Raw genomic sequence first — 10,766 nt, 5'->3', positions numbered from 1 at the left:
CTCAATAGCCACACGTGGCGAGTGGCTACTGTGTTAGACAGGAAAGTTGTAGAATTTTTTTAGAGATGTGGGTAAAAGATGAACCAAGGATGCTTATCGCAGGATTATTTGTAACAGGACAATTAGAAGGATCCCAAACCATCTAATATTAAAACGTTTTGCACAAATGTCAGTTCCATGAGGACAGGGATTTCTATCCGCTCTTGTCCACTGTGGTGTTCCAGTGCCCAGAACTATGCTTGGCACATAGTAGATGCTCAATAAATATTGCTAGTGGAATCAATGAACACACACACAAATACATACACTCATATACATATGCACCCATACTTCTTGGCTCTGTGCCTCGAAATTAACAAACACCCGATAAATGGCATTTGCTGTTATTTTTATTGTTATAGGTAACACATTGTACATAACCCTCTCACCAGATACATGGAAGAAAGTCAAGACTCCAATTCCACTCTAATGTCTACGTCTCTCAGGGACTATGCGGACAGAGGCGGGCTGTGGGGAAAGTGATCTGTGATGGGAGACGGCGTAGAAGGGTTCTGGTCCCAGATCATACACTGACTCACTGAGGACCTTGGGGCGGTCCCCTGCCTTCTCTGGATCAAGGGTCTCAACCGGAAATGAGGAGGTTTATCTGGATGACTCTGGAGCCCTTGCCCCTGAGATGTGCTGGGGTTAGAAGATGGTGCACGTCCAGTTCTCTTCCTCCTGTGGACTGGATTCTGGGTGTGTGGTGACGCTCTGCAAGAAAAGAGTGATGGTATGTCCTGATGTAAGCATGTTCTTGATAAGCATGTTCTTTGAGTACAGGTCTCAGAGTCCTCGTTGTCTTTTTAAACCTGAAAGAGTAAAACACATGATTGCATCAGGAAGCTGGTCTTCCTGCTGTGCAACTAGATCTCAGTGAGCACTTATGGTGGACACTGTGACATGCCACCTGGACTGCCCTTTGAGGAAGGACTTACACGGCCCAGCTGTGGGGATGGTGGTCAGTAGGCAGACATCAGCTGTCAGCCCATTTAGGGGTTGCCCCAGCTGCAGAGAGCCTTTTGCTCAAAACCACACCCCTTCCTAAGGTGCCTACCTTCAGTGACTGATCCACACGGGGGTTTAAAGGCTTGGCCACCTCTGTCTGCTGCTGCAGGACAGCTGTAAAGGCCATTCCAGCTCCAAAGCTGGCATTTGCTGCATTTCTTTCATTTCTCCCTACACCTTTTCCTGCTTCCCCCTCCCTTCCATGAGGGTTGGTGCCAATGGACTCCCCCAAAACATCCCGCACATTAAACTCCACCTCTGAGTCTGCTTCCTAGGGAGCCCGCCCACGACATCATCAGTGCCCTGGCATTAGAAAGACTCCTAGGCTGGGAGTGGAAAGGTCCAAGTGTGACAGCCCAAGTCACTCAGCTGCTCTGAGTCTCCCATCTGTCAGACGATAAGTGGGGATGACACAAGCCAGGCTGTTTAGCACAGTGACCTGAGCGCTAGCTTTGGAGTCCACTGAGTTTGGATCCCAGCTCCACCACTCCTTAGCTGAGTGTCCTTAAGTGAATGACTTCACCTCTCTCAGCCTCTTTTGCTCACCTGTAAGATGGGGATGAAAGAAGATGTATCTCATAGGGTTGTTGTGAGGATTTAATGAGATAATGTATATTAAAGGGCTTAGGACAGAACCTGAGCCCAAAGCAGATACTCAAGACATGGTGGTTGTTATTTATTATCAGTCTTAGTGAAATGAACTTTGGACAAGGGATGTGAAAATTCCGGGAACCTTCCAAATGGGGCCAAAATGACTGTAAAATACGGAGCACAGCCTGTAACTATAGGAATTTGAGTGACCTTTGGCAAGGGGTAAATCCTTTGGGAAGAATGGTCTCCAGGGGGTGGGGGCGGGGTGGGGGGAAGGCAGGGAGGAAGATCTCACCGGCACAATCCAGGAGCCCACGGAAGACCCATCCCAATTTTTAAAGCACGGAAAACTCAGCCAGGTTTCAGCCTCTCGTGCCAGCCGCCGCCAGCCCTCTGGGTCTCCGCCACCCACGTTTCCTGTAGGGTCAGCCGGGTCCAAAATCACAGGCCTGCAGACCAACATTTACAGAGGGAGCCATGAGGAGCTGAGGCTCTGTCCAGGGAGCCCAGACGGTCCTGGTAGAGCCAACGCCAGCCTGGGGCAGGCTGGGACTCAGGGCATGAGGAGTGGCCCAGCAGGGCACCGCTCCCTGGGGTGTGTCCTCAGTGACTGGCCCCCCAGGGGGCAGTGAACAGGAGGACAAGGAGTCCTGCACTTGGGCCTGACAGATACAAGTTCAAATCCCACCTCTGCCCTTTATTGGTGATATACCCTTGGGCAGATCACTTGACCTCTCTAAGCCTTAGTTTCTTCTTCTGTAAAAGGAGGAGAGATCAACATGCCTGTCTCAAAGGATGCGGTGTGTGGATAGAGAAAGCCTAGGCATGTGAAATGCTCAGCACAGTGACTAGAACATAATGAGGGGACAATACATGTCAGTTAACCCGACAATAATTTTTACTGTTATATTAGGATGGTAGTCTTACAGCAAGCTTTTAATGCCTGGGAGCAATGATTATTATTATTGCTGCTGCTGTTGTTATTTCAGTTCAAATTCCAGCTACTTCACTCATGTGCTGTTAAGGTTTGGACAAGCTCCTTACCTCTCAGAACCTCGGTGTATGCACCTGTAAAATGATTAGCATCGAGCCTGCCTCACAGGGTTGGAGGTTGTTGTTTAGGTCAGAGGTAAGGGGCCCTGCACAATGATAGGCGACAGGAGATTCTCACTAAATGGGGAGCCATCCCACCTCCTCCATTTCTGAGGCACCGCAGCTATATCCAGGGGTTCACTTATGTAGGGGAGCTAAGCCATATGGGGATAGAGTACCTGGGTTTCTTGAGCTGCCTTTTCAGATACTCTCCAATTTCGGGGGTTTTAGAGTCATAATATGATGTCCAGTAGATGCAAAGTTGCCGGTAGTTCATTACTAATTTCAAGACGGTCTGAAACCCCTGGGCTGTCATGAACCCTGGCTCCCTGCTCCCTTGCTCCCAAGCGTAGACTGTCAGGAGCTCCAGGGCGTACTTCTGCGGCAGGGGCTTCCCAAGCTTCTCCTTGCACTGCCAAGAGGGAAAACAATCAGAAGAATAGGGTTGTCCAGCTTTTGGGTAAAGTGCATGTCTCATGGGCCAAACCCAGCCTGCCATCTGCTTTTGTAAATAAAATTTTCTTGGAACAAAGCCAAAATGTATGTATCGGCTGCTTTCATGCTACAAGGGAAGAGTTGGAGTAGTCGTGATAGAGATTACGTGGCCCACGAAGTCTAAAATGTTTACTATCTCATCTTTTACAGAAAAAGTTTGCTGGTCCTTGGGTTAAGAGCTTCAACTCTGGATTCTTACTGATGTGGGTTTGAATACTGACTCCATCATTTTCTGATTCTGGGTAGATGACTTAGACTCTCGGAGCCTCATTTTTTTTTCATCTGCCCAGTGAGTGGTGATAATAGCACCTTCCTTCTAGGGATATTATGAAAGCTAAGTGAGAGGAAGGACTTGGAGTATTCCTAGGAGCCACACAGAAGCAAACAAAATTCCCACTGGAGGAACATACATAATCCAGAGCCTCAGGTTATTTCATGAATAATTTTCACATACAATGACCAGCACATAGATAACCAAGTACACAAGGAAATAAGACACCAAGAGTAATGACCAACAGAAAAAAGAGATGTAATAATAAATCCACAAAACTTTAAATATTGAAGGATTGAACACAGACTTTAAAATAACTAGGAATATTATGTTCAAAGAAATAAAATAAGAGCTTTTTAAATAGTTAGCAGGGGATTCGAAACCATAAAAAGTGACATGGCAGATATGAAAAAGAATGAAAGAGAAATCCTAGGTTAAAATGACAATAACTGTAATTAATAACTCAACAGCAAACTAGACATAGCTAAAGAGAAAATCAGTTAATTGGAAGGAAGATTAGAAGAAACTATTCAGAGTCAAATATGGAATGACAGACAAAGAGATGGAAAATACAGAAGACAGTGTAGAGATATGAGAGACAGAGTAAGAAGGCCTAACATACCCTTAATTGGAGTTCCAGGAGGTGTAGAGAGAAAGAGGGAGAGAAAACATTTTAGAAGAATGGCTGAGAAGTTCCAAAATTGATGAATGAGATCTATGCATAGATCAGGAACACCAAAGGAATCTCAAGCAGGACAAATAATAAGAAATTATCATTAAGACACTTCAGATCAAAGCTAAACAAATCAAAGAGAAAAATCTTAAATGCAGCCAGAGGAATAAGATGGGTTACTTATAAAGGAGGCATTGTGATACTGACAACTGACTTTTTAATAATGACACTGGATGATGGAATGATACATTCAATGTACTGAAGTGACCACTAACCCGGGAAAAGCACCCTTCAACAATAAAGGTAAAAAAAAGCAAGACATTCTCAGACAGACAAAAACTGAGAGAGTTGACTATCAACAGTCACCAAAAGAAATCCCAAAAGATGTACTTTAGAAAAATGACCCCAGATGGCAGGTCAGAGGTATAGGAAAGAATTAATAGTGAAGAAAGTGGTAAATATGTGGGTAGATTAAATAAACATTGGCTGTGTAAAACAAGAGGCACTTGAAAATAGAGAGAGACTTGAAATACACAGCAAAAATAGCATATTCGTGGGAGGTAGCTGTGACGGTGGTTGGTAGAGTATCGTAAGGGTCTTGTATTGCATCAAGAAAGAAAGAAAAAGACAATTCATGGCTATGCAGGACATCTTCGTCATTGTAAAACAACTAGTATACCTGCCTTCTTTTTGCCAAATATAAGTAGCACCCTTGTCCCCTCATCACCATGGTTACCCAAAAATGCCCTCAATAATTTTTTTTCACTATGTTCCTGGGGGCCATGCTGCTTTTGTCAATAACTACTTTTGTAAGTTCTGCAACGCTCAGGTTCCACGATGAAAATTCCTGGAACAGCAACCACTGAGAAGCCTAGCAACTAAATGATTGTCTTGTTTTTCCTAGAGGTGTCACTTTTAAATTAGGAAAGTTACCCCTAATTATTTTCATTTGTTCACTCATTCAAGAAATATACATTGGGCCGGGCGTGGTGGCTCACGCCTGTAATCCTAGCACTCTGGGAGGCCGAGGCGGGTGGATCGTTTGAGCTCAGGAGTTTGAGACCAGCCTGAGCAATGAGCGAGACCCCGTCTCTACTAAAAATAGAAAGAAATGATCTGGCCAACTAAAAATATATATAGAAGAAATTAGCTGGGCATGGTGGCGCATGCCTGTAGTCCCAGCTACTCGGGAGGCTGAAGCAGCAGGATTGCGTAAGCCCAGGAGTTTGAGGTTGCAGTGAGCTAGGCTGACGCCACGGCACTCACTCTAGCCTGGGCAACAGAGCAAGACTCTGTCTCAGAAAAAGAAAAAGAAATGTACATTGAATGCTCATTCTGATCAGGCAAACTCTTGAGTCAGTGGACCCAAAGTCAAATTTTAGTTCTGCTACTTATTAGCAGAATGAGCCATCTGACTCTTAGTTTCTCTTTCTGTAAAATGGGCTTAGTAATTAGACCTACCCTTATCTAGCTCACAGAGTTATTGTGAAGATTGAATAAGATACAGGGCATTTAAAAGTGAACAGAAAAGCGTATCACATCCACAAAAGATGGATTAGCTAAGCTAAGCTAAGCACAGCACACAATACATGTTAGCTTTTATTATGTGTTTTCTTATGGTGGCTAAAAGAAGCCATATTTATTAGGACCAACTATATGCCAGGTACCATGTTACTCTTGCTGTGGCATGTTACGCTTTGCAAACAAGAAAACAGAAAACACAGAGAGGTTAAGTTGCTTGCACAAGGTCAGCCGGCCAGGAAGTGGGAAGAGGGGTATCTGAATACATTTGCTTGAAGCCCTTGTTTTGCCCTGTCCAACTTCTGAAGAGTGTGGTTGACTCCATGTGTGTGTAGTTACAGCATTCATTCATTTATTTATTCAACCATTGTTTGTTGAGCACCTATTTATTATGTGCCGGGCACTATGCTAAGTTCTGGGGATACAGCAGTGAGCAAAACACAAAAGCCCCTTCCTTCACATACTTCCCTTTTCTCCTTTTTTTTGGCGGGGGGCGGGGGAGGGGCGCGGGGACAGGGACAGGGTCTCACTCTGTCACCCAGGATGCAGTGCAGTGGTATGATCGTAGCTCACTGCAGCCTTGAACTCCTGGGCTCCAGCAATCCTCCTGCCTCAGTCTCCTGAGTAGCTGGGACTCCAGGTGCACCACCATGCCTGGCTAATTTTTCTTTCTTTTTTTTTTTCCTTGCAGAGATGGGGTCTCACTATGTTGCCCAGGCTGGTCTTGATCTCCTGGCCTCAGGTGATCCTCCTGTCTTAGCCTCCCAAAGTGCTGGGATTACAGGTGTGAGCCAGCCTCTCTTCCCACTCTTTCCACCTCCCTACCCGCTCTCCACCTCTTCTTTCTCTCTCTCTCCTCTTCTACCCTCTCCTCCTCTTTCCCTCACTCCCTCCTCCCTCTGCTCCCCCCTCCTCCTCCTGCTCCCTGTCCAGACAGGGCCACACGGGCCTGGTGGGAGGGCAGTACCATTTGATACCAGTGCTTCACTAGGCGGATGAGGCTCTTCAGCTTGGCTGGACGGCGCCTCAGGAAGTCTCGCTGTAGCTCTGTGAAGCAGGTGGAGAACTCGCCGTCTCTCGGCGGGAAGGTGCACTCCTGGATGAGCTTGATGTAGATTTGGGGGTCAGGTCTAGAGCCTTCGGTCCACTGGCCTGTTGGGGCAAAATTGATACCGTTAAGGTCTCAGCTCTTCTCCGTGTTTCCTTTAGTCACTCCAGGGGACGAGGTCACTAGCGATGGGGTTCAGCGGACAGGACAGCAGACCCAGTGCCAGGAAGCCTGAGGTCCCTTCCCGCTGCTCCCTTCTTCCCTCCCCACGGCCGTCACCCCGCCCAGGCTGCCATCATCTCTCGCTTGGACTCTGGCAATCACCTCCTCACTGGTCCCCCCAAAGCCTGTTCTCAGCCCAGCACCTAGAGAGATCTTTAAACGTCTGCTCATGCCACTTCTTGCTTCCCACGACATCTGGAATAAAAAAAATCTAAAGTCCCCTTGGTGGCCAGTGAAGCCTGGTGTGATCTGGCCCTGCCACCCCTCTCACCTCACTGCCTGCCCGGCTTCCTTTGCCCACTTCCTCAAATGTGGCAGGCTCATGCCTGCCTCAGGGCCTTTGCACTTGCTGTTCCCTTTTTCCAGAACCCCCAGATCTTCCCAAAGCTGAATACTCCTTCTTATCACTCAGGCTTCACCTCAGCTCAGATGTCACCGCCTCAGGGGGCCCTCTGTCATCACCCTGCTGAACAAACCTCTCCAATCCCCATACGATCTATTGCATCACCCTGTTTAGTTTTTCAACACAGCAAGTTTCATTCCATATATCTTGTTTACAAGTTCATTGTCAGGCTCTAGGAGACTGCTTGTCTGGCTTAATCACAGCCATAGGACAGTGCCTGGCATACAGTCGGTGCTCAATGGATAATCTGTACTTACAGTCGTTTGGATGTCTCCTTCCTCCAGTCTTGCCTCTCTCCTGATCTACTTCCCACACGGCAGCCAATGCCTTCTTTCCAAAACACAAATCAGATCATGTCACTTCTCTGCTGGGAAACTTTCCTCCGCTGCCCGCTGTGCTTGGAAATTAATCACCAAGATTACAGGCTGCCCCAGGATCAGCCCTCGTGGCTGGCTCACTGCTGAGTTACCTCCTCCTGGCGCTCTCCGTTCCACACCCGCTGGGCTCTTGCAGTTTCCCCAGAACACCTGGCTCTTAGCCCCTGGGCCTGTGCGGTTCCATCTGCCTGGAGCGCGCTTCCTCCTCTTCCCTCTCTCCCTCTTATATTTTGTGACCATTGTCTCCCAGCCCCTAACACAGGACATGGCAAAAAAGGAGAGCACCCCAAACTTTCTCATATCCTGGTGTCTTCAGAGTGCCTGTGTTCTTTCCTGGCTTCCGTAGGCGCAAAGAAAACCCTGGCAGTTCCCTTAATTAAGTACTACTAATTACCAATAAATTACTAGTTACTGGTTACCAATTAAGTCCAAATAATAGTAGCCATTGGAGTGGTGCCTGACAGATGTCACTGTATTTCCCTCAAAAACTAAAAATCTAAAATATTCCGTGCCCTGCTGTGAGTTCGCCATGGTGTTCTGAGATGCCTTCGTGTACAGCTGAGAAATTCATATATTTGAACCCCTACCGGGTGACAGTTACAGCAGGTGATCATTTAATACTTAAACTAATGGCATGATATAGGTAGTGTGATTTCGACCAGTTCTCCCGATGTGGAAATTGAGTCTCCCAGAGGTTACACTTCCCGTCCAAATGTTCCTTCAGATGATACAAATCTATCCCCCAACCTGCATCTCCCAACCTGCAGCATGAGTTTGACGAGGTTGCCTTATGTGTTGGAACAAAGATGAAGTTACTATTAACGTTAAGCCAGATCTACGCAGCCCGACTTTAGAACTATAAAACCCACACACTTTGCCATCAACAGAACTAGTAAGTCTTGACAATGCTCTACAAGAAATGTCTTTGTCCCTAGATTGTGCCAATTTACTGTTTAATGTCCCACCTGTGACATATTATGACTGTATTCATTCTTGACCCAGGAAAGAGTCTACAATCTCCCCCAGCCCTGCTTTAGAAGGATGCCCTGTTGAGGAAAAACTCTCAGACTAGATTTCTGCTCAGAAATAAGAAAAGGGAGAAAAAGAAGCCGTGTTATAGGACAAAGGCTGAGACCTCGGTGGCTAAAAACGCTCACCCAGGGCGTCGAAGGCAGGCAGCACGTCAAACTCCACCCCCTCCTGGAGCTGGGGTGAATACAGCACGAAGCTGAGCACGCGGGGATTGCTCCATCTTGGATTCTGGACCTCAAACTTCACGTCAAACGTTGTCTCTCTTTGACAGGCTTCCAGCTGCTTCCTAATTTCCCTAATGAATTCTCCCCGGTTAGTCAACTGATCCTGAAAACTTCTAAGAGGACTGAGGAAGACAACCAGGTCAGCGTCAGATTGGCCTCTGAGAGCGGTGCCTTTGCCTGAGGAGCCACCCTAAAAAAGATGACAAGAATTATAACTGAGACTTAGTGAGATGAGCCTCCCTATATAAAATGATGAGAACAATCACTAACATTATTGAGTGCTAGCCACCGTCCCGAGGGCATTACATGTCTTAAACTCCTATAATGCTCACAATGACTCTATGATTTGGGTACTAGTATTACTAGTTCCTGTTAAGGGCCAAAAGCTTCAAGACCACTGACTGTTATAACTTCTGGCCATATAATGTTAAAGGCTGAGATTTTAACATTGTCAAAGCTATTTCTATAATGTCGCAGTGTGAGTTTCATGGCGGAAAAATCATTAACCTGCTATCTCGCTTCTGTAAAACTGTTTGCTAAAGACAGTGCCCCAGGTGTGGGAACGCAACACCCATGTTCTGCATAACCAAGCCCTAAACTGCCCAGATCCTGTTGCACCAGGGCATGAGAGTGATGTAATGCTACCTTTTGCCCCTGTAATCACGCTTGCTCTGCCCTTTTCCATCCATGATAAAAGCTTTCTGCTTCAAAGGCTCAGGGCTGCTCTGTGCCTGTACTCTCTGCAGCACAGGAGTAGTCGCTGGCCAGCTAATAAAGACTCCTAATTTGGCTCAATTCGGTCTTTAGGTGGTCATTTCTTGCGTCTCAGACCATAACAGTTCCCATTTTACAGATGGGAAAACAGATGCTCAGTGAGATTACGTGTCAGCGCAGTCACCCAGCTAGCAGGTGGCAGAGGTGCACCTTACTCCCGAGGTGCCTTATTCCAGGGTCTGTGTTTTTTTCCCCTTGTCCTCTACTATATTATTAGACACCCCAGACTGGCTTGTGCTGGGTAGTTTTCACACATTACTTTACTTAATCTGCACAACCCTATGAAGCGTCGGGAATTATGCATGAGGAAATTGGGACACAGAGAAGTTAAGTGACTTGCTCAAGGTCTCGCAGCCAGTAGGTGCCATGTGCTTTCAAAATATGTGCTCTTAACCAACTCATGAGACTGCAGAAATGGGAAGTCCACTAATAACCAACTCATTTACCAGAGGTGGGCCTCAGTTCCCCTATCTCTGAAATGGGTGTGGCCTAGGACAGTGGTTCACAAACTTTGTGGGGGCAGGGGTGGGGTGGGACGGGGGACTTGTAGGACCTCACCGCAGGATCTCAGAATCTATTTTAACAAGCTGTATGGTTAAATCAGATACACCAGCCTGGAAGATCTCAACCCCCAATCCCCAACTCATGTTTGCACCTTGAGTTCTGTGTTTTTGCACTTTCTCTTTCTCTCTTCCCCCCACCCCCAACTCTTGCCCATTCAGCCACCCCTCCCCCAGCCAAGCAGTCCTGAGCTCACCTTCACCACCTTTGACACCCGCACGGGGTGGCTGGCACCTCGGAAACACCTTTCCTTTAAGAAGCTGCAGATGATGTGGATGGCCCTTTTGACCTGCTCTCGGAAACTCGTGTCTGGCTGGAGATAGTCTTTGATGAACTTGTCCAGATCCTTGGCTGGGGTATTTCTGAGCTCCATCGTGATACTCGGGCAGGGACAGGAGAGCCAGTGGGGACAAAACTGCCTCCCTGGACCTGCTG

At 47.0% G+C, this 10,766-nt stretch overlaps 1 protein-coding gene across 5 annotated transcripts; it reads right to left on the bottom strand.

Annotated features, from left to right (window-relative positions):
- Nucleotides 1-626: 626 nt before the first annotated feature.
- OAS1 (2'-5'-oligoadenylate synthetase 1) lies at nt 627-10,766 on the bottom strand. Of its 5 annotated transcripts, none has more exons than XM_069496967.1 (6): nt 10,528-10,766; nt 8,898-9,186; nt 6,658-6,842; nt 2,910-3,142; nt 1,934-2,087; nt 627-753 (listed from the first exon to the last, which is right to left on the bottom strand). In XM_069496967.1, exons 1-6 carry the CDS (start codon nt 10,702-10,704, stop codon nt 688-690), a joined length of 1,104 nt encoding a protein of 367 aa, XP_069353068.1. In that variant the 5' UTR covers nt 10,705-10,766; the 3' UTR covers nt 627-687. The 5 variants fall into 5 exon arrangements, with proteins under 5 accessions (XP_069353068.1, XP_069353070.1, XP_069353072.1 ...); XM_069496969.1 differs by having other exon boundaries at nt 690-851; XM_069496970.1 differs by lacking the exon at nt 627-753 and adding an exon at nt 888-1,588 and having other exon boundaries at nt 2,910-3,133; nt 6,626-6,795.

This window comes from Eulemur rufifrons, chromosome 21, assembly GCF_041146395.1.
Source record: "Eulemur rufifrons isolate Redbay chromosome 21, OSU_ERuf_1, whole genome shotgun sequence".
Taxonomy (NCBI): domain Eukaryota; kingdom Metazoa; phylum Chordata; class Mammalia; order Primates; family Lemuridae; genus Eulemur; species Eulemur rufifrons.
This window is presented reverse-complemented; position numbering and strand designations above follow the sequence as displayed.